A 24,506-nucleotide genomic window follows, 5' to 3' on the forward strand; every position below is an offset into this window, starting at 1 on the left:
AAACACATACACCTTTGGCCTCTTCCGTGACTCAACCTTTGTCATATACCATATCCCTTTAAAGGGACAGTGAAATATAAAATTGGTTTCCCCTTAATATGTTCCATTCACTTGTGATACCAGTTTCAGAGTTAAAAATGTATAGGAAATTGTCTTTAGGTTTATTTTTGTATATGGCATCTGTTTCTGCTAATTGAAACCACAGCCCAGTACATTGGGATGAGTTTGTAGGGTAAATAGACTTCTTCTTATCTCTATTATCTACACAAAGCCGTCCTTATCTTATTTATCACTGTTTAAATAAAAGGCCAATACATAGGGGACGACTATCTAAAATAATCTGCACTGGCAAGATTATTTAAGAAGAATGCTTTCCCTGGTGGAATTCTATAAAGTCAATGAAAACACAGTGTCTCACTAAGGGGCATATGCTGAATTTTCATATGGCAAGGAGATGACTATATTAATAAAGTGCTCAATTGAAGTCGGAATTAAAAAATCAAACAAAACTACTTAACCATTCACCAAAAATACAAAGGAAAAAAATGGTGTTGTTAAGGTGCATCAAAATTGTAACAAAATTGTTCACCAAAAATCGTATTTTAGCAAAAACATTGCGCTCACTCCTGTGGACTTATTTAGGAGTCAGCACTGATTGGCTAAAATGTGACTCTGTCAAAAGAACTGAAATAAGGGGGCAGTCTGCAGAGGCTTAGATACAAGGTAATTACAAAGGTAAAAAGTGTATTAATATAACAGTGTTTTTTTGCAAAACTGGGGAATGGGTAATAAAGGGATTATCTATCTATTTAAACAATAACAATTCTAGAGTAGACTGTCCCTTTAATGAACTATCAGTACTCTTGGAAGAAATTCCTACTAAACTGCACTGTATTTAATAACATTTGCCAGCTTTTTTGATTTTATAAACTGTAAGATGGATTGATACTGTTTAGCCTATGGTAGTGAAGTTACCAGCGTACACTCAGGAATCTTCAAACCTTTTTTTTTTAAAGACCCAGCTCAATAATAGCACATACCCTCACCATCCTATTTCTCTGCTTCCTCTGAAAATGTGTAACGTTATATAAGGCTAGATAATATCACACATCTGTATTAGATGCAGCTTGCCTAGATTCTAGCAGCATTAAAGGGACATTAAATAAGTTGGGATAGAGACAAAATATAATATGTACTTTAATTACTTTATCTGCAAATTTATACTGCAGTGCCTCACCATTAACCCTTTCATTTTAGTTTCTGAATGTAAAGCTCTAACTCCCCCCACACAATTCCTTTTCTAGCTATATCTACAGTATATCTATTGTTGTTTTGGTAGAATATAAAAATGCATAGGGATTATCTCCTGGAGCATGCCTAGATGCTGTGAACTCAGTTGAAATACAATGCCTGTGTCTAAACACTGATAAGAGGGGGTGGAGTTGGCTGCTCCAGGCAGTTTAGCTAGCTATCGGCTAGATTTGGAGTTTTGTCGGTAACGACCCGAAAAACTAACGCCGGGTTTTTTCTGGCCGCACCATAAAAATAACTCTGGTATTGAGAGTCCACATAAAGGCTGCGTTAGGCTCCAAAAAAGGAGCGTAGAGCATTTTTAACGCAGCTTCAACTCTCAATACCAGAGTTGCTTACGGACGCGGCCAGCCTCAAAAACGTGCTCGTGCACGATTCCCCCATAGGAAACAATGGGGCTGTTTGAGCTGAAAAAAAACCTAACACCTGCAAAAAAGCCGCGTTCAGCTCTTAACGCAGCCCCATTGTTTGCTATGGGGAAACACTTCCTACGTCTGCACCTAACACTCTAACATGTACCCCGAGTCTAAACACCCCTAACCTTACACTTATTAACCCCTAATCTGCCGCCCCCGTAATCGCTGACACCTGCATTTTATTTTTAACCCCTAATCTGCCGCTCCGTAAACCGCCGCTACTTACATTATCCCTATGTACCCCTAATCTGCTGCCCCTAACACCGCCGACCCCTGTATTATATTTATTAACCCCTAATCTGCCCCCCACAACGTCGCCTCCACCTGCCTACACTTATTAACCCCTAATCTGCCGACCGGAGCTCACCGCTATTCTAATAAATGTATTAACCCCTAAAGCTAAGTCTAACCCTAACACTAACACCCCCCCTAAATTAAATATAATTTACATCTAACGAAATTAATTAACTCTTATTAAATAAATTATTCCTATTTAAAGATAAATACTTACCTGTAAAATAAATCCTAATATAGCTACAATATAAATTATAATTACATTGTAGCTATTTTAGGATTAATATTTATTTTACAGGTAACTTTGTATTTATTTTAACCAGGTACAATAGCTATTAAATAGTTAAGAACTATTTAATAGCTAAAATAGTTAAAATAATTACAAAATTACCTGTAAAATAAATACTAACCTAAGTTACAATTAAACCTAACACTACACTATCAATAAATTAATTAAATAAACTACCTACAATTACCTACAATTAACCTAACACTACACTATCAATAAATTAATTAAATACAATTCCTACAAATAAATACAATGAAATAAACTAGCTAAAGTACAAAAAATAAAAAAGAACTAAGTTACAAAAAATAAAAAAATATTTACAAACATAAGAAAAATATTACAACAATTTTAAACTAATTACACCTACTCTAAGCCCCCTAATAAAACAACAAAGCCCCCCAAAATAAAAAATGCCCTACCCTATTCTAAATTACTAAAGTTAAAAGCTCTTTTACCTTACCAGCCCTGAACAGGGCCCTTTGCGGGGCATGCCCCAAGAAGTTCAGCTCTTTTGCCTGTAAAACAAAACATACAATACCCCCCCCAACATTACAACCCACCACCCACATACCCCTAATCTAACCCAAACCCCCCTTAAATAAACCTAACACTAAGCCCCTGAAGATCATCCTACCTTGTCTTCACCTCACCAGGTATCACCGATCCGTCCTGGCTCCAAAATCTTCATCCAACCCAAGCGGGGGTTGGCGATCCATCATCCGGTGGCTGAAGAGGTCCAGAAGAGGCTCCAAAGTCTTCATCCTATCCGGGAAGAAGAGGCGATCCGGACCGGCAACCATCTTGATCCAAGCGGCATCTTCTATCTTCATCCGATGACGACCGGCTCCATCCTGAAGACCTCCACCGCGGACCCATCTTCTTCGGGCGACGTCCAACTGAAGAATGACGGATCCTTTAAGGGACGTCATCCAAGATGGCGTCCCTCGAATTCCGATTGGCTGATAGGATTCTATCAGCCAATCGGAATTAAGGTAGGAATATTCTGATTGGCTGATGGAATCAGCCAATCAGAATCAAATTCAATCCGATTGGCTGATCCAATCAGCCAATCAGATTGAGCTCACATTCTATACCTTAATCCAATCAGCCAATCAGATTGAGCTCGCATTCTATTCCTACCTTAATTCCGATTGGCTGATAGAATCCTATCAGCCAATCGGAATTCGAGGGACGCCATCTTGGATGACGTCCCTTAAAGGAACTGTCATTCTTCAGTTGGACGTCGCCGGAAGAAGATGGGTCCGCGGTGGAGGTCTTCAGGATGGAGCCGGTCGTCATCGGATGAAGATAGAAGATGACGCTTGGATCAAGATGGTTGCCGGTCCGGATCGCCTCTTCTTCCCGGATAGGATGAAGACTTTGGACCCTCTTCTGGACTTCTTCAGTGGATGTCTAGCCCCCGCTTGGGTTGGATGAAGATATCGGAGCCAGGACGGATCGGTGATACCCGGTGAGGTGAAGACAAGGTAGGATGATCTTCAGGGGCTTAGTGTTAGGTTTATTTAAGGGGGGTTTGGGTTAGATTAGGGGTATGTGGGTGGTGGGTTGTAATGTTGGGGGGGGGTATTGTATGTTTTTTTTTACAGGCAAAAGAGCTGAACTTCTTGGGGCATGCCCCGCAAAGGGCCCTGTTCAGGGCTGGTAAGGTAAAAGAGCTTTTAACTTTAGTAATTTAGAATAGGGTAGGGCATTTTTTATTTTGGGGGGCTTTGTTGTTTTATTAGGGGGCTTAGAGTAGGTGTAATTAGTTTAAAATTGTTGTAATATTTTTCTTATGTTTGTAAATATTTTTTTATTTTTTGTAACTTAGTTCTTTTTTATTTTTTGTACTTTAGCTAGTTTATTTCATTGTATTTATTTGTAGGAATTGTATTTAATTAATTTATTGATAGTGTAGTGTTAGGTTAATTGTAGGTAATTGTAGGTAGTTTATTTAATTAATTTATTGATAGTGTAGTGTTAGGTTTAATTGTAATTTAGGTTAGTATTTATTTTACAGGTAATTTTGTAATTATTTTAACTATTTTAGCTATTAAATAGTTCTTAACTATTTAATAGCTATTGTACCTGGTTAAAATAAATACAAAGTTACCTGTAAAATAAATATTAATCCTAAAATAGCTATAATATAATTATAATTTATATTGTAGCTATATTAGGATTTATTTTACAGGTAAGTATTTATCTTTAAATAGGAATAATTTATTTAATAAGAGTTAATTAATTTCTTTAGATGTAAATTATATTTAACTTAGGGGGGTGTTAGTGTTAGGGTTAGACTTAGCATTAGGGGTTAATACATTTATTAGAGTAGCGGTGAGCTCCAGTCGGCAGATTAGGGGTTAATAATTGAAGTTAGGTGTCGGCGATGTTAGGGAGGGCAGATTAGGGGTTAATACTATTTATTATAGGGTTAGTGATGCGGATTAGGGGTTAATAACTTTATTATAGTAGCGCTCAGGTCCGCTCGGCAGATTAGGGGTTAATAAGTGTAGGCAGGTGGAGGCGACGTTGTGGGGGGCAGATTAGGGGTTAATAAATATAATATAGGGGTCGGCGGTGTTAGGGGCAGCAGATTAGGGGTACATAAGGATAACGTAGGTGGCGGTGCTTTGCGGTCGGCAGATTAGGGGTTAATAAGTGTAGGCAGATGGAGGCGACGTTGAGGGGGCAGATTAGGGGTTAATAAATATAATACAGGGGTCGGCGGTGTTAGGGGGAGCAGATTAGGGGTACATAAGGATAACGTAGGTGGCGGTCGGCAGATTAGGGGTTAAAAAAATTTATTCGAGTGTCGGCGATGTGGGGGGACCTCGGTTTAGGGGTACATAGGTAGTTTATGGGTGTTAGTGTACTTTAGAGTACAGTAGTTAAGAGCTTTATAAACCGGCGTTAGCCCAGAAAGCTCTTAACTACTGACTTTTTTCCTGCGGCTGGAGTTTTGTCTTTAGATGTCTAACGCTCACTTCAGACACGACTCTAAATACCGGAGTTAGAAAGATCCCATTGAAAAGATAGGATACGCAATTGACGTAAGGGGATCTGCGGTATGGAAAAGTCGCGGCTGAAAAGTGAGCGTTAGACCCTATTTTGAGTGACTCCAAATACCGGCAGTAGCCTAAAACCAGCGTTAGGAGCCTCTAACGCTGGTTTTCACAGCTAACGCCAAACTCCAAATCTAGGTCTATGTAATTAATTATGCTTATTTATGAAAATGATTTTAAAATACTTGCCAACATTTTTAAACATTTTTTGTTATGCAAACAATTTTTAATTAATTAGCCCTTTTAGGATATGCACATATCTCAACCTGTTTTATGTCCCTTTAAAGGGACACTGGAGTCAAAATTAAAGTTTCATGATTCAGATAGAGCAAGCAATTTTAAACAACTTCCATTAACAAAATGTGCACAGTCTTTTTATATTTACTCTTTTTTAAGTCACCAGCTCCTATTGAGCATGTGCAAGAACTTAACAGAATATACATCTATGCATTTGTGATTGGCTGATGGCCAATCCGCTGTAGCGGATCATGTCCGCCGCACATTGATACATTTCTTGTGAAATGCTTGTGCAATGCTGCCCCGTGCACATTCGCTGCTAATTGGCTGCTAGCAGGGAGTGTTAATCATCCCGATCGTATCCGATCGGGATGATTGCTGTCCGCAACCTCAGAGGTGGCAACTAGTTAAGGAGCAGCAGTCTTAAGACTGCCGCTTCTTAACTTTAGTTTCAGGAACCTGAAACTACGTGGGGGAAAATTGCAGCATCCACTGCTTGATAAATCTACCCTTAAGTGCTATTGTATTGTTTTGTTATCATGCATTTCTTGCTAATGCTAATCTCCTGTATTTACTGGTCCTTTAACAAGCCCCAGACAGCATTAGTGAAACAAGTCATGCTGACATTGCATGGGGACCCAGCAAATGCAGTGTACAACCCAGCAATGGTTCAGTACCCTGTAATAGTAGAAGAGAAAACTATTTCAGTATATGAACTAAACTGGTTATAGCCATTTTTCTATGCAAATGTAAAGCTTTAACCATGTTTTTTTAAAGTGCGCAATAGATTTTATTGACATTTGTATCTGTTTAAAAAACATTGTAATATTCATTTGTTTGCTCTCTTTTTTTTACGTATATTTAAACAGAATTGCCAGCGCTGTTCAAAGAAGAACTTATACATCAAGAAGTTCAAGAAGGAGGTTCTGCTAGTTTGTGTTGTGGACTCACCAAATCTGGAGCCACGGTGGAGTGGAAGAAAGAAAACAAGACAATAAGACAAAGCAAAAAGTACAAGATAAAACAAGAAGGAACCATTTCTGAGCTGGTAATACGGGACCTAGTCTTGGAAGATTCTGGCGAATATTCCTGCGTGTGTGGAGACCAGCAGACTAAAGCGAACATTACAGTTACCGGTAATGACACCACATTCTTATGTATGTTTGTCATGTTTCATAAGTAAATGTAAACTTGCAGGGCGAATACTTGACCAAGTCTCTTTCCCAGGTTAAAAGGGCTACGGTCAGTATTTTGTTGTCCTCTATTTAATAACTTGAAAATGTGAAAAAAAAAATGTTCACTCGAGTACTCTCCTTTCTCTCATTGGTCAGTAAAAGGACTCTCTACAACTGCTTCATGTAGCAAACATGCCCGACTGTGCACCCAATCAAAACTTATCACCCTAGCCCTCTGCCTGTTTGGTTTGACACTACGACCAATCATTTATATGTGTTTTAGCTAAACATAAAATTACTAAAACAAAGAGTGAGTGTTTTAACACACTGAAAAGGATATTAGTGTAAATATAAAACTCACAATGCATTGAATTTACAGTATTTACAAGAGAATTTCTTCTTGCATAAGTTGTGTGCTGTTTTGTTATTTATACTGGATTAGAGATCCTTATGGTCCTGCCTCAGTGGGAAGCAATAACTAAAGGATAGTCCAATAGAACATTTTGTATAGCCTAAATAGATGAAATCAAATGTATTCTGCATCCTTAGCTTTGCCTCCACGTTTCAAAGAAGAGCTTAAGAATGAAAGGGCACCAGAAGGTCAACATTCAACTCTCCGTTGTGAGCTGACTAAACCAGGAGCAATTGTGGAATGGAAGAAAGGGCACGAAACTCTAAAACCCAGCAGCAAATATTCCATAAGACAAGAAGGTCTATTTGCTGAGCTGGTAATTAGAGATTTAAACGAGAATGATACCGGTGAATACACCTGTGTATGCGGCGATCAACAGACCACGGCCACTTTGGCTGTTAACGGTAAAACAATCTACATTGCGTATCAATTTAATTTCCTCATATTTCATCAGATGCTTTTTGCTTATCAGTCAATTTTTCTTTTTATATAATTAATGAGGATTATGAAAATTGTATTCAATTGAGTGAGAGCGGATAATTTTCAGATAATTGTGAGTAGCAGTTTATGTGTACTGTATTTCACACCAACAATATCAAGTTTAATAACAGTTCAGTCACCTATCCATCCTGTCCATTTAATAAACCTGTGACTGAGCAGATTTAGTGCTAAACCACTTTACGGGTATACGACACATGTGTGAACCACAGTACATGCGCATACCACATCCATCTAAACCTATAGCCATTAGATTCCTAAGTGATATGCCTAATTAGTATTACATTTCTCCAACATTGGTGTGTCCGGTCCATGGCGTCATCCTTACTTGTGGGATATTCTCTTCCCCAACAGGAAATGGCAAAGAGTCCCAGCAAAGCTGGTCACATGATCCCTCCTAGGCTCCGCCCACCCCAGTCATTCTCTTTGCCGTTGCACAGGCAACATCTCCACGGAGATGGTTAAGAGTTTTTTGTAGTTTTATTCTTCTATCAAGTGTTTGTTATTTTAAAATAGTGCTGGTATGTACTATTTACTCTGAAACAGAAAAGGATAAAGATTTCTGTTTGTAAGAGGAAGATGATTTTTAGCAGACAGTAACTAAAATCGATTGCTGTTTCCACACAGGACTGTTGAGATGAAGTAACTTCAGTTGGGGGAAACAGTTAGCAGTCTTTTCTGCTTAAGGTATGACTAGCCATATTTCTAACAAGACCATGTAATGCTGGAAGGCTGTCATTTCCCCTCATGGGGAAGCCATTTTCTTAGTTAAACATAAAAGAATAAAGGGCTTCAAAAAGGGCTTAAAAACTGGTAGACATTTTTCTGGGCTAAAACAATTGCTTTACTAGGCATATTATGCAGATTCTATCTAATTATTGGTATTATAATCTTGGGGAACGTTTAGAAAAACGGCAGGCACTGTGTTGGACACCTTTTTCAGATGGGGGCCTTTCTAGTTATAGACAGAGCCTCATTCTGGGACTGTATAGGGGTTAAATGTAAAAACGGCTCCGGTTCCGTTAATTTAAGGGTTAAAGCTCTGAAATTTGGTGTGCAATACTTTTAATGCTTTAAGACACTGTGGTGAAATTTTGGTGAATTTTGAACAATTCCTTCATACTTTTTCACATATTCAGTAATAAAGTGTTTTCAGTTTGAAATTTAAAGTGACAGTAACGGTTTTATTTTAAAACGTTTTTTGTGCTTTGTTGACAAGTTTAAGCCTGTTTAACATGTCTGTACCATCAGATAAGCTATGTTCTATATGTATGAAAGCCAATGTGTCTCCCCATTTAAATTTATGTGATAATTGTGCCATAGTGTCCAAACAAAGTAAGGACAGTAATGCAACAGATAATGATATTGCCCAAGATGATTCCTCAGATGAGGGGAGTAAACATGATACTACATCATCCCCTACTGTGTCTACACCAGTTATGCCCACACAGGAGGCCCCTAGTACATCTAGTGCGCCAATACTTATTACCATGCAACAATTAACGGCTGTAATGGATAACTCCATAGCAAATCTTTTATCCAAAATGCCTACTTATCAGAGAAAGCGCGATTGCTCTGTTTTAAACACTGAAGAGCAAGAGGACGCTGATGATAACTGTTCTGACATACCCTCACACCAATCTCAAGGGGCCATGAGGGAGGTTTTGTCTGATGGAGAAATTTCAGATTCAGGAAAAATTTCTCATCAAGCTGAACCTGATGTTGTGACATTTAAATTTAAATTAGAACATCTCCGCGCACTGCTTAAGGAGGTGTTATCTACTCTGGATGATTGTGACAATTTGGTCATTCCAGAGAAATTATGTAAGATGGACAAGTTCCTAGAGGTTCCGGTGCCCCCCGACGCTTTTCCTATACCCAAGCGGGTGGCGGACATAGTAAATAAAGAGTGGGAAAGGCCCGGCATACCTTTTGTTCCCCCCCCCTATATTTAAGAAATTATTTCCTATAGTCGACCCCAGAAAGGACTTATGGCAGACAGTCCCCAAGGTCGAGGGGGCAGTTTCTACTCTAAACAAACGCACTACTATTCCTATCGAAGATAGTTGTGCTTTCTAAGATCCTATGGATAAGAAATTAGAGGGTTTGCTTAAAAAGATTTTTGTACAGCAAGGTTACCTTCTACAACCAATTTCATGCATTGTTCCTGTCACTACGGCAGCGTGTTTCTGGTTCGAGGAACTAGAAAAATCGCTCAGTAAAGAATCTTCGTATGAGGAGGTTATGGACAGAGTTCAAGCACTTAAATTGGCTAACTCTTTTGTTTTAGATGCCGCTTTGCAATTAGCTAGATTAGCGGCGAAAAATTCAGGGTTTGCTGTCGTGGCGCGCAGAGTACTTTGGCTAAAGTCTTGGTCAGCGGATGTGTCTTCCAAGACAAAATTGCTTAACATTCCTTTCAAAGGTAAAACATTATTTGGACCTGATTTGAAAGAGATTATTTCAGACATCACTGGGGGAAAGGGCCACGCCCTCCCACAGGATAGGTCTTTTAAGGCTAATAATAAGCCTAATTTTCGTCCCTTTCGCAGAAACGGACCAGTCTCTAATTCTGTATCCTCTAAGCAAGAGGGTAATACTTCACAACCCAAACCAGCCTGGAAACCAATGCAAGGCTGGAACAAGGGTAAGCAGGCCAAGAAGCCTACCACTGCTACCAAAACAGCATGAAGGGATAGCCCCCGATCCGGGACCGGATCTAGTGGGGGGCAGACTTTCTCTCTTTGCTCAGGCTTGGGCAAGAGATGTTCAGGATCCTTGGGCGCTAGAAATAGTTTCTCAAGGTTATCTCCTGGAATTCAAGGAACTACCCCCAAGGGGAAGGTTCCACAGGTCTCAATTATCTTCAAACCAAATAAAGAGACAGGCATTCTTACATTGTGTAGAAGACCTGTTAAAGATGGGAGTGATACATCCAGTTCCAATAAGAGAACAAGGAATGGGATTTTATTCCAATCTGTTCATAGTTCCCAAAAAAGAGGGAACATTCAGACCAATTTTGGATCTAAAGATCCTAAACAAATTTCTCAGGGTACCATCGTTCAAAATGGAAACTATTCGAACGATCCTACCTACTATCCAGGAAAATCAATTTATGACTACCGTGGATTTAAAGGATGCGTACCTACATATTCCTATCCACAAGGAACATCATCAGTTCCTAAGGTTCGCTTTTCTGGACAAGCATTACCAGTTTATGGCACTTCCATTTGGATTATCCACTGCTCCAAGGATTTTCACAAAGGTACTAGGGTCCCTTCTAGCGGTTCTAAGACCAAGGGGCATTGCAGTAGTACCTTACTTGGACGACATCCTGATTCAAGCGTCGTCCCTGTCAAAAGCAAAGGCTCATACGGACATCGTCCTAGCCTTTCTCAGATCTCACGGATGGAAGGTGAACAAAGAAAAAAGTTCTCTGTCCCCGTCAACAAGAGTTCCCTTCTTGGGAACAATAATAGATTCCTTAGAAATGAGGATTTTTCTGACAGAGGTCAGAAAATCAAAACTTTTAAGCTCTTGTCAAGTACTTCATTCTGTTCCTCGTCCTTCCATAGCGCAGTGCATGGAAGTAATAGGATTGATGGTTGCAACAATGGACATAGTTCCTTTTGCACATATTCATCTAAGACCATTACAACTGTGCATGCTCAGACAGTGGAATGGGGATTATACAGACTTGTCTCCGACGATTCAAGTAGATCAAAAGACCAGAGATTCACTCCGTTGGTGGCTGACCCTGGACAATCTGTCACAGGGAATGAGCTTCCGCAGACCGGAGTGGGTCATTGTCACGACCGACGCCAGCCTAGTGGGCTGGGGCGCGGTCTGGGAATCCCTGAAAGCTCAGGGTCTATGGTCTCGGGAAGAGTCTCTTCTCCCGATAAACATTCTGGAACTGAGAGCGATATTCAATGCTCTCAGAGCTTGGCCTCAACTAGCAAAGGCCAAATTCATAAGGTTTCAGTCAGACAACATGACGACCGTTGCATATATCAATCATCAGGGGGGAACAAGGACTTCCCTGGCGATGAAAGAAGTGACCAAGATAATTCAATGGGCGGAGGATCACTCCTGCCACTTGTCTGCGATCCACATCCCAGGAGTGGAAAATTGGGAAGCGGATTTTCTGAGTCGTCAGACATTCCATCCGGGGGAGTGGGAACTCCATCCGGAAATCTTTGCCCAAATAACTCAATTATGGGGCATTCCAGACATGGATCTGATGGCGTCTCGTCAGAACTTCAAGGTTCCTTGCTACGGGTCCAGATCCAGGGATCCCAAGGCGACCCTAGTAGATGCACTAGTAGCACCTTGGACCTTCAACCTAGCTTATGTATTCCCACCGTTTCCTCTCATCCCCAGGCTGGTAGCCAGGATCAATCAAGAGAGGGCCTCGGTGATCTTGATAGCTCCTGCGTGGCCACGCAGGACTTGGTATGCAGACCTGGTGAATATGTCATCGGCTCCACCATGGAAGCTACCTTTGAGACAGGACCTTCTTGTTCAGGGTCCATTCGAACATCCGAATCTGGTTTCCCTCCAACTGACGGCTTGGAGATTGAACGCTTGATTTTATCAAAGCGTGGGTTTTCAGATTCTGTAATAGATACTCTGATTCAGGCTAGAAAGCCTGTAACTAGAAAAATTTACCATAAAATATGGAAAAAATATATCTGTTGGTGTGAATCTAAAGGATTCCCATGGAACAAGATAAAAATTCCTAAGATTCTATCCTTTCTACAAGAAGGTTTGGAGAAAGGATTATCTGCAAGTTCTCTGAAGGGACAGATCTCTGCTTTATCTGTTTTACTTCACAAAAGACTGGCAGCTGTGCCAGATGTTCAAGCATTTGTTCAGGCTCTGGTTAGGATCAAGCCTGTTTACAGACCTTTGACTCCTCCCTGGAGTCTAAATCTAGTTCTTTCAGTTCTTCAAGGGGTTCCGTTTGAACCCTTACATTCCGTAGATATTAAGTTATTATCTTGGAAAGTTTTGTTTTTGGTTGCAATTTCTTCTGCTAGAAGAGTTTCAGAGTTATCTGCTCTGCAGTGTTCTCCGCCCTATCTGGTGTTCCATGCAGATAAGGTGGTTTTGCGTACTAAGCCTGGTTTTCTTCCGAAAGTTGTTTCCAACAAAAATATTAACCAGGAGATAGTTGTACCTTCTTTGTGTCCGAATCCAGTTTCAAAGAAGGAACGTTTGTTACACAATTTGGACGTAGTCCGTGCTCTAAAATTCTATTTAGAGGCTACTAAAGATTTCAGACAAACATCTTCCTTGTTTGTTGTTTATTCTGGTAAAAGGAGAGGTCAAAAAGCGACTTCTACCTCTCTTTCCTTTTGGCTTAAAAGCATTATCCGATTGGCTTATGAGACTGCCGGACGGCAGCCTCCTGAAAGAATCACAGCTCACTCCACTAGGGCTGTGGCTTCCACATGGGCCTTCAAGAACGAGGCTTCTGTTGACCAGATATGTAAGGCAGCGACTTGGTCTTCACTGCACACTTTTGCCAAATTTTACAAATTTGATACTTTTGCTTCTTCGGAGGCTATTTTTGGGAGAAAGGTTTTGCAAGCCGTGGTGCCTTCCATTTAGGTGACCTGATTTGCTCCCTCCCTTCATCCGTGTCCTAAAGCTTTGGTATTGGTTCCCACAAGTAAGGATGACGCCGTGGACTGGACACACCAATGTTGGAGAAAACAGAATTTATGCTTACCTGATAAATTGCTTTCTCCAACGGTGTGTCCGGTCCACGGCCCGCCCTGGTTTTTTAATCAGGTCTGATGAATTATTTTCTATAACTACAGTCACCACGGTATCATATGGTTTCTCCTATATATATTTCCTCCTGTCCATCGGTCGAATGACTGGGGTGGGCGGAGCCTAGGAGGGATCATGTGACCAGCTTTGCTGGGACTCTTTGCCATTTCCTGTTGGGGAAGAGAATATCCCACAAGTAAGGATGACGCCGTGGACCGGACACACCGTTGGAGAAAGCAATTTATCAGGTAAGCATAAATTCTGTTTTTACTTTGACATGCTTGTTATCAGGACTGTATGACTTATGTTTGTACATTTTTCACACATTAGCTTTACCTGTACTTTTCAAAGACAAGCTGAAAAGTATAGACGCGTCAGAATCAGAAACAGCAACTCTTCATTGTGAACTGTCCAAACCAGCGAAAGCGGTAGAGTGGAAGAAAGGACACCGGACATTAAAGCAAGGTGACAGGTACTCAATGAAACTTGAAGGATCAGTTGCAGAGCTTACTATCCAAGATCTTAATCTGAAGGACAGTGGAGATTACACATGTGTTTGTGGTGACCAGGAGACCACCGCAAGTCTAACAGTCAAAGGTAAAGTATAAAGAATGAATCTCATATTAAATTGTATTATTTTATTCTAAACCAACATATCTGCCTATTTATACACAGCCCTGTTAATGCTTTAGCCTTGCATGAACATGTAACGCAATGTAGCTTTTGCAAAATAATTAAAAATTAATTCATAGCCACAAGACTATAAATGCTACACAATTTTAATAAAGCTCCATTTAAATATATAAACATGACTTTTCATCAATATATTTTTTTGAACAGTATCTTGTGTTTGAGATAACAGTCTACAGTTTGAAGACTTCTAGGAAATGTTTTTTTCTATGACACCAATAACCACTATATTTTTCTGCGTTCCTTAGCTATACCAGCACTTTTTGTAGAGGACCTGAGAAATACGGAATCTTTGGAGGGGGGAGAGGTAACGCTACGGTGTGAGCTGAACAAGCCTGCCCCTCATGTAGAGTGGAAGCAGGGACAAAAAGTGCTAAAGCCAAGTCACAAATATGACATTAGACAGGACGGGGTCAAGGCAGAGCTGCTAATACGCAATTTAGAATTAAAAGATACTGGAGAATACTCTTGCGTGTGCGGAGATCAACAGACCATGGCTGTCGTAATAGTGAATGGTAACAATATATATATTATATTTTCATTGTGAAATCATTTAGTATAAATTTGACAAATCTCTACTTATAATTTTTAATACGGCAAAATTCTGAATCCACTTGGTAACATTTTAAATGAGCTATTTATTATCATCTTCCTTCTTCATTCTGTGGTAACATCAATTTTAACTATTATTTTCCATTTTCTTTAACTGGGAGCACATTACTTAATATGCAAATCATTTTTTTGCAGCTATTCATTTTCAAGGCACTTTAAAGTTTTTAGATTACTTTAATATTCATACAGTTTGTAAAAAGTCATTTAATCTGCTTTAAAGGGACATAAAACCCAAACTTGTTTGTTGTGCATAACATTTTCAAACAACTTTTCAATCTACCTCTGTTTCCAAATTTGCTTCATTCTCTTGGTATACTTTGTTGAAGGAGGAACAGTGCACTACTAGGAGCTAGCTAAACAAATCGAGTGAGCCAATGACAAGAATAATTTATATGCAGCCACCACTCAGCAGCTAGCTTCCAGTAGTTTATTGCTGCTCCTGAGCCTACCTAAATATGCTTTTTTTTAACAAAGGATACATAGAAAACAAAGCAAATTAGATGTTGTTTAAAATTGCTTGTTCTGTCTGAAGGTAATTTGGACATAACAGATGTAAATCTATCATCTGTCGCGTATTCTAACTACATTTTGAAGTATATAATCCACCAATTCATGCATTTTGTTATTTGTTTACCAGTTTTTAACTCAAGTTTTACCAGATTTAACAGAAAGGGAAATGTATTTTTCTATTCCTTTACAAAATCTTTTTATTCTCAGCGCTACCACCTTATTTCATACATGAGCTTAAGGATGAGTCCATAACGGAGGGAGACAAACTCATCCTACACTGTGAGCTAAGCAAACCTGTTGCCACAGTGGATTGGAAAAAGCATAATACTTTGCTTAAAGCTTCAGAAAACTGCATAATGAGGCAGGAAGGTCAAATAGCTGAGTTGGTCATTCCCAATGTAACTGAAGACGATGCTGGGAAATACGTCTGTGTCTGTGGAGAGCACGAGACTTCATCAATGCTTAGTGTTATAGGTAAAAATGATATGTTAGTATAATCTGAGAGTAATGCAAACCATAATAATATTTCATTGTTTCTACTTCTATCTCATTGGATAGACAGTGTTTCCCAACTCCCGTCCTCAGGACCCGTAACAGGTAACATATTTATTATATCCTAACTAGAGCACAGGTGAACTGATCAGCTGATGGTTGGACTGGTTATATCACCTGTGCTCTAGTTAAGATATAATAAATATATGGCCTGTTAAAGGGACACTGAACCCAATTTTTTTCAATTTCGTTATTCAGATAGAGCAGGCAATTTTAAGCAACTTTCTCATTTACTCCTTTTATAAAATGTTCTTCATTCTCTTGGTATTTTTATTTAAAAAGCAAGAATGTAAGTTTCGATGCCGGACCATTTTTGGTGAACAACCTGGGTTGTTCTTAGCTGATTGGTGGATAAATTCACCCACTAATACACAAGTGCTGTCTAGGGTTCTTAACCAAAAAAGCTTAGATGCCTTATTTTTCAAATAAAGATAGCAAGAGAACGAAGACATTTTTTTAATAGGAGTAAATTAGAAAGTTACTTAAAATTACATGCTCTATCTGAATAAAAGAAAAAAATTGGGTTCAGTGTCCCTTTAAGGGTCCTGAGGACTGGGTTTGGGAAACACTGGGATAGAGCATGATGATATTTATGACTTATGCATAAATACAGACACATTTAATTTTATACAAACATATAGACATATGTTTTATACATATCTGCAGACATAAGTCTTTTATATATATATTATAAATACATACACATATGTCCTATACATTTTAAACATACATAGAGACATACATCTTATATGTTTAATACATACATACATAAGTCTTATATGTTTTATACATACATACATACAGACATATGTTTAAAGGGATAGAAAAGTCAAAATTAAACTTGCATGATTCAGATAGAGTGTGTCATTTTAATACACTTTTAAATTAACTTCTATTTTCAAATGTGCTTCGTACTCTTGGTAATCCTTGTTGAAAATGAATACCCACATATCCTACACTAGTGGGAGATAGCTGCTGATTGGTGCCTGCACACATTCGTCTCTTGTGATTGGCTGAATAGATGTGTTCATCTACCTTCCAGTAGTGCAATGCTGTTCCTTCAGCAAAGGATAACAAGAGAACAAAGCGCATTTGATAATAGATGTAAATTGGAAAGTTGTTTAAAATTGTATGTTCTATCCACATCATGAAACAAATTTTTGGGTTTACTGACAAATGTCTTATGTTTTATTCAAACATACAGACATACATCTTATATGCATGAAAACTATCACAATAGTTTACTAGTCAGAGAAGAAAATTTACTATTCCAGAGGGAAAAATTTTCGAATCCACTTTGGGGGCAATTTATCACGGCCCAAATGAGGCTGTATACACCTGTTTCCGCACAAACCTTCAGGAGTATGCTGTTGGCATTTATCGATGTGCGGCGGACATGATCCGCTACACTTTGATAAATCGGCCCTTAGTGTTAAAGGTAGGAAAAAGACATATCTTTTAGTTGTCCATTGCAAATTCTTATTCCTCTGGACAAGTAGACATTTTTATCCTTGTCAATAGGTAGAATACTACTGATGCTTTCTTGATTTGTGAGTTTTTTAGTGCACAGCTAATTAAGCATCATATTCAAAGTACACACAAGCTCACACACATTTACATAATACCCTCGCATGTACCTATGCACTAGCGCTTGCACTCATAGGCACAAACATAAGTACACACAGTCTACAATAACAGTGTAAGTAAAGCTAAAAAAAGATTAAACATTTGTTTATTTCTGACACAAAAGGATATTTCAAAATATTGACAACATTCTTTGGGGCCTATTTATCAACCCGTCAACTGTGCTGCATTCGCCGGCACCTATACGCTCGCCTGACATCGCCTAACATCGCAGCCGCGGACCTGAATACGCTCTCCATATTTAACAAAAAAGCTGTCAAAAAGCCGCGCACCAAGTACGGGGCGATGAGCAGCTGACAGTTGTTAACTAACAGTCATCGATCTCTCTGCTCTTCCAGCTTTATTTGTATACTGTAACTAAACACCCACACTATACTAAATTGTTTAACCCCTATACCGCTGCTCCCAGACCCCACCGCAACTAAATAAAAGTATTAACCCCTAAACCACCAGCCCCCCACATCGCCATAAACTAAATTAACCTATTAACCCCTAAACCTAACAACTCGCTAACTTTATATTAAATATTAACTCATCCCTATCTTATAATAAATTTAAACTTACCTTTAGATTTAAATTAAACTATATTAAACTAATAATTAACCTACCCTAACTATTATACTAAAATTACATTAAACTATATTAAACTATTCATTAATCTACCCTAACTATTATAATAAAATTACATTAAACTATTAATTAACCTACCCTATTATAATAAAATTACATTAAACTATATTAAATGAATGATTAATCCAACCTATCTTTTAAACTAAAATTACATTAAACTATATTAAAATAAAAATTAATCTAACCTAACTTTTATACTAAATAAAACACTACAAATTAAATTAAATATATTATATATTTAAACACCTAACCCTACTCAAATAATTTAAATCTACACTACAAAATTACAAAGTTACAAAAAGCTAACTAAGTTACAAAAAATAACAAACACTAAGTTACACAAAAAAATAAACACTAAGTTACAAACAATTAAAAAAGAAATTATCAAAGCTTTAAATTAATTACACCTAATCTAAGGGCCCTATGAAAATAAAAAAGTCCCCCAAAATAAAAAAAAACCCTAGCCTACAATAAACTACAAATAGCCCTTAAAAGAGCCTTTTGTGGGGCATAGCCCCAAAGTAATCCGCTCTTTTACCTGTAAAAAAAATTACAAATACCCCCCAACAGTAAAACCCACTACCCACACAACCAACCCCCCAAATAAAACCCTAACTAAAAAAACCTAAGCTCCCCATTGCCCAGAAAAGGGCATTTGGATGGGCATTGGCCTTAAAAGGGCATTTAGCTCTTTTGCAGTCCAAATCCCTGATCTAAAAAGAAAACCCACCCAATAAACCCTTAAAAATCCTAACACTAACCCCTGAAGATCGACTTACAGTTTTGAAGATCCGACATCCATCCTCCAAGAAGCCGGGAGAAGTCTTCATCGAAGCGGCAAGAAGTCCTCCAAGAAGCCGGCTGAAGTCTTCATCCAAGCCCGCAGAAGTCTTGACCCAGACGGCATCTTCTATCTTCATCTGTCCGGCGCGGAGCGGGTCCATCTTCAAGATATCCGACGTCGAGCATCCTCTTCTTCCGGCGGACTAACAAAGAATAAAGGTTCCTTTAAATGACATCATCCAAGATGGCGTCCCTTAGATTCCGATTGGCTGATAGAATTCTATCAGCCAATCGGAATTAAGGTTGATAAAATCCTATTGGCTGTTGCAATCAGCCAATAGAATGCGAGCTCAATCCTATTGGCTGATTGCAACAGCCAATAGGATTTTTTCAACCTTAATTCCGATTAGCTGATAGAATTCTATCAGCCAATCAGAATCTAATGGACACCATCTTGGATGATGTCATTTAAAGGAACCTTTATTCTTCGTTAGTCCGTCGGAAGAAGAGGATGCTCCGCGTCGGATGTCTTGAAGATGGACCCGCTCATAGCCGGATGGATGAAGATAGAAGATGCCATCTGGGTGAAGACTTCTGCGGGCTTGGATGAAGACTTTGGCCGGCTTCTTGGAGGACTTCTTGCCGCTTCGATGAAGACTTCTCCTGGCTTCTTGGAGGATGGATGTCGGATCTTCAGAACTGTAAGTCGATCTTCAGGGGTTAGTGTTAGGATTTTTTAAGGGTTTATTGGGTGGGTTTTATTTTTAGATCAGGGTTTTGGGCTGCAAAAGAGCTAAATGCCCTTTTAAGGGCAATGCCCATGCAAATGCCCTTTTCAGGGCAATGGGGAGCTTAGGTTTTTTTTTAGTTAGGGTTATATTTGGGGGGTTGGTTGTGTGGGTGGTGGGTTTTACTGTTGGGGGGTATTTGTATTTTTTTTTACAGGTAAAAGAGCTGATTACTTTGGGGCAGTGCCCCGCAAAAGGCCCTTTTAAGGGCTATTTGTTGTTTATTGTAGGCTAGGGTTTTTTTATTTTGGTGGGGCTTTTTTATTTTCATAAGGCCCTTAGATTAGGTGTAATTAGTTTAAAGCTTTGATAATTTCTTTTTTCTTTTTTGTAATTTAGTGTTTATTTTTTTGTGTAACTTAGTGTTTGTTATTTTGTGTAACTTAGTTAGTGTTTTGTAACTTTGTAATTTTGTAGTGTAGATTTAAATTTTTTGAGTAGGGTTAGGTGTTTAAATATATAATATATTTAATTTAATTTTTAGTTTTATGTAATTTTAGTATAAAAGTTAGGTTGGATTAATCATTAATTTAATATAGTTTAATGTAATTTTATTATAATAGTTAGGGTAGGTTAATTATTAATTTAATATAGTTTAATGTAATTTTAGTATAATAGTTTGGGTAGGTTAATTATTAGTTTAATATAGTTTAATTTAAATCTAAAGGTAAGTTTAAATTTATTATAAGATAGGGATGAGTTAATATTTAATGTAAGGTTAGCGGGTTGTTAGGTTTAGGGGTTAATAGTTTAATTTAGTTTATGGCGATGTGGGGGGCTGGCGGTTTAGGGGTTAATAGGTTTAGTAAGTGCTAGTGATGTGGGAGGCCAGGGGTTTACAGGTTAATAACTTTATTTAGTTGCGGTGGGCTCCGGGAGCGGCGGGATAGGGCTTAATAACTTTATTTAGGTGGCGGCGGTGTAGGGGCGGCAGATTAGGGGTTAATAAGTATAATGTAGGTGGCGGCTGATTAGGGGTGTTATGTTAGGGTGTTAGGTGTAAACGTTACTTTTATTATACCATAGGAATCAATGGGATATCGGGCAGCAGCAAACATGAGCTTTCGCTGCTTTCAGACTCCCATTGATTCCTATGGCATCCGCGACCTCCAGAGCAGCGGAATGAAAACCAGGTACGCTCGGCCGGAATAGTGGTGAGTGTACCTGGTAGAAATTTGATAACTAGAAAAAGTAGTCAGATAGTGCCGAATTTGCATTCGGAACATCTGTAGTGTCGTAACCATCAATCTGTGTCGGACTGAGACCGGCGGATCGTATGTTACGTCACAAAATTCTACTTTTGCCAGTCTGTAGGCTTTGATAAATAAGGGGAATCAGGCTCGCCACAATTACGCTACAGAATTTCAGCGTATTTGCGGTTGACGCTTGATAAATAGGCCCCCATAAGTAATTTAATGATAATTAAGATTTATATTGTTTTGGGTTCACATTATACATACACATTGGATGTGAGTGAATGTACAATGTATAGAGAAGTTCACATGCAATACAAAGTTGTATAAAAACAATCGCTTATATTGACCTTGCCAAATTTTCCTTTAAACAGTTGTCACTTTTCATCTTTTAAACCTTCTACTTCTTTCTTCCATCCAATAATTTTCCAACTAAGTCTATTGTTAAATTTAGATGATTTAAATGGCAATATAGGATGAAAGTGTTTATGGATCATATTACTTATCTTTGGTTTATATCAGCTTTACCACCACAATTTCAAGAAGTACTGCAAAACAAGGAGGCTATTGAAGGGAAGTCAGCAACTTTACACTGTGAGCTGACAAAACCCAATGCGTCTCTAGAGTGGAGGAAAGGACAAAGGGCGCTAAAGCCAAGCGACAAATACGTAATCATCCAGAAGGCTTGTGAGTCAGAGCTGGTTATCAATAACTTAGATCTGCAGGATTCGGGGACATACACGTGTGTGTGCGGAGATCATCAGACAACCGCTTCACTGACTGTGAATGGTAAAATATCAGTGTCACTTCTTGATGTCCTATTGTCTCCATGATTATTAACCGCTGTCTGTTTCATCGTAATCCGAGTCTTCGTATTTTCTTTGTTAGCCATCTTATTCTGCTGCTCTTATCTTCGTTTAGTGTGTTTTCACCTTGGTTTCTTTACTTATGAAGCTTTTTATTATTATTTTTTTTAACCTTAAACCTTGAATCACAACTTTAATTTGCAGCACATCTCTAGAATTTATTTACAATACTAAAAGAGCTTTCTTTAGTAACACACTTACTGCTCCATTTTATACAATGATAAGTTTCAGTTGCTTTTCGCTGGCACATGCCCTAACAGCCACCTCCACAGCATAGTATATGATAACAATTAAACACTGCATTGTTAAAGATCTGAATAGAAATTTTATTTATTTTTAAGAGCTTATAGACTGTCATTTTGCATTATTTTGCAGTGGAGAGACTTTCCCTTTGTAAAACCTCTTCAGAATGTGTTTCCATTGCTGTGAACAGTTAGGGACTGATATTCATAAGGTTTTGTACTAATCAAGTAATACGTGTTGTAGGGTCACTTATCTGAATTCTGCGGGGAACCCCCCCCCCACACACACAATTTTCAGTTACAATGTAAAATGTAATATGCCTATAGGAAGTGGTTATATATAGTCACATGCAGCCTGTGATTGCCTGAAATGCAGCACACAGAATGCACAAAAATAGCGATTTTCAGAGCCGCAGCATTGGGCCTATTTCATTAGAGCACACAATTTTAACATTACTTACCTTAGATATCTATGGAATTGACCAAAATCTATTCTTTGCTAATTATCAATCAGCTGTATTCATTGTTTATCAGATGCTATTTTTACACGTGAAAAACAACCTCTGCTTAACGTGCCAGTCCTGTTTTACTGATTACAATCCAAATCCTCTACTTGACACATTTCAAAGGCTATTTTCACTCAATTTCACAACTAAAAGGACTTGATAACCCCCAGACATTACCGGGTACCCCAAAAAGTCTTCCAATATAAAACTGGTTTTGTGCGTCCTCAAAACATGCAAAGACATTATCACCATTATATTGGATGACATTAGCAAAAAACGTCATCAATAGATACAAATGCTGCCTAGTCATTTAATTAATGTTATAAAAGTTATAATAAGCACTTTTACACTAATGAAAATGAGTGAGAGCCATAACCCAGCAAACACACATCTCTATTATACAGCCCATGTTCAAATCTCTTAAAAAGACATACATATCACTATACTTGTGGAACACAACAGGTTAATAGCACACATCACCTAATAATATATCTACATACTATTAAAATGGATCAGTTAAAATACAGACCCTTTAACCTGTGTTGTAATAGATAGACCCCAATATTGACATTTGGTTTGTCTTTAAGCATATCATCCATTCTATATTGTTTTATTAAGATATCACGAGATTAACAAGGCAAATTATTACTTTGTTTTTGGGAGCTATTTTCTGCTTAAGGGGTACTAACAGAAAAAGCATTTGAAGATTTTGAAAACAAGCGCAAGATTATGATCCTCCCCTAAGACTGCAAAGACTATAGGACATTTCCAGTGAGCCAGTCATGAATGGCAATCACATAATCCTACCAATCACTGGCTGTGTCCCGCTCGTGAACGGGCACTTCTACCACATAAGACAAACTGTAGTTGATGATTAAACTGGTATTGCTTTGTGAGCTGACAGAAACCAATATGTCCCGGAAAGATATAAGCTACTAAATTCACTAAGACCTCCCTTCAGCTTTTCCAGCTACACCAGCCGCTCTAATGTCACCAGTCCAATGTTATTATTATCTGCAGCTTTTTAATAATTTATATATTTTTTTAGCAAATCCACTGCAGATATAAACATAGACTCTGATAAAGCTGTAGAGGCTTATATGGCTGGTGAAGCAGGAAACATTGAAGAGACCTTTCAATTAATTTTGTTCAAGGCTTTCAAACAAGTCATAAACACACTCTCATACAATGAGGTCTTGTAGCTAAGCTTCAATTATATTGAGTTGGGAATCTGGAACATATAATTTTGTATAGATTATGAAACAGAAGCTTCACTTAATGGGACAATGTCTCCTCATCACTTCACAGCTCTTGCCAGTATGACTAACTTCAAACCTTAAAACTCTAATTATGGGTGCCACCATTTTAGACCATAGGTTACACTGCAAGTATCTGAAGGAGACTTGCTGCTCATTTACAAACATGGCAGCACCCATTACTTGAGGGAGGCAGGAAGTAACTTCAATACCCTGCTTATAAAATGTATTTAGTGCTTAATGTCCTTTTAACCATCCTCTCTCTGAATTTTGTCATTCACTTTTTCATTTCTTTGAGCTAAATTAAAAAGGCAATATTTTATGTAATGTGTGTTGTGTTTGTGTGTATTTATATATATTATGTATATACAGTATATATATATATATATATATATATATGTGTATATATATATATATATACACATATATATATACATATATATATATATATATATATATATATATATATATATATATATATATATATATATATACTGTATATACACACATATATATATGTTTGTGTATTTGAATGCAAAAGGGGTGACCAATGGCACTACTGATTTAAAAATGTTCAAACTCTTAGTAACTCAGATATCTAGGTCACTTACTAGTATGTGGTAAAATAGATATTGAGTTAGATGGTGCTGTGTATTATCTTAACTTTAGAGAATACCAGTAGGTTAAAGAAACCCCTATAAAGATTACACATATATCACTCATGAGTTATATTTGGATATACAGTAAATATAATTA

The 24,506-nt window shown here is 38.1% G+C and overlaps 1 protein-coding gene across 1 annotated transcript in view; it reads left to right on the forward strand.

Annotated features, from left to right (window-relative positions):
- OBSCN (obscurin, cytoskeletal calmodulin and titin-interacting RhoGEF) overlaps nucleotides 1-24,506 on the forward strand; it is a 937,038-nt gene that overhangs the window by 242,216 nt on the left and 670,316 nt on the right. The window contains 6 exon segments of the mRNA XM_053713767.1: nucleotides 6,482-6,748; nucleotides 7,337-7,603; nucleotides 13,809-14,075; nucleotides 14,417-14,683; nucleotides 15,498-15,764; nucleotides 21,403-21,669. Of these exon segments, the coding sequence (XP_053569742.1) occupies nucleotides 6,482-6,748; nucleotides 7,337-7,603; nucleotides 13,809-14,075; nucleotides 14,417-14,683; nucleotides 15,498-15,764; nucleotides 21,403-21,669 (1,602 nt within the window).

This window comes from Bombina bombina, chromosome 5 (assembly GCF_027579735.1).
Source record: "Bombina bombina isolate aBomBom1 chromosome 5, aBomBom1.pri, whole genome shotgun sequence".
Classification (NCBI taxonomy): Eukaryota; Metazoa; Chordata; class Amphibia; order Anura; family Bombinatoridae; genus Bombina; species Bombina bombina.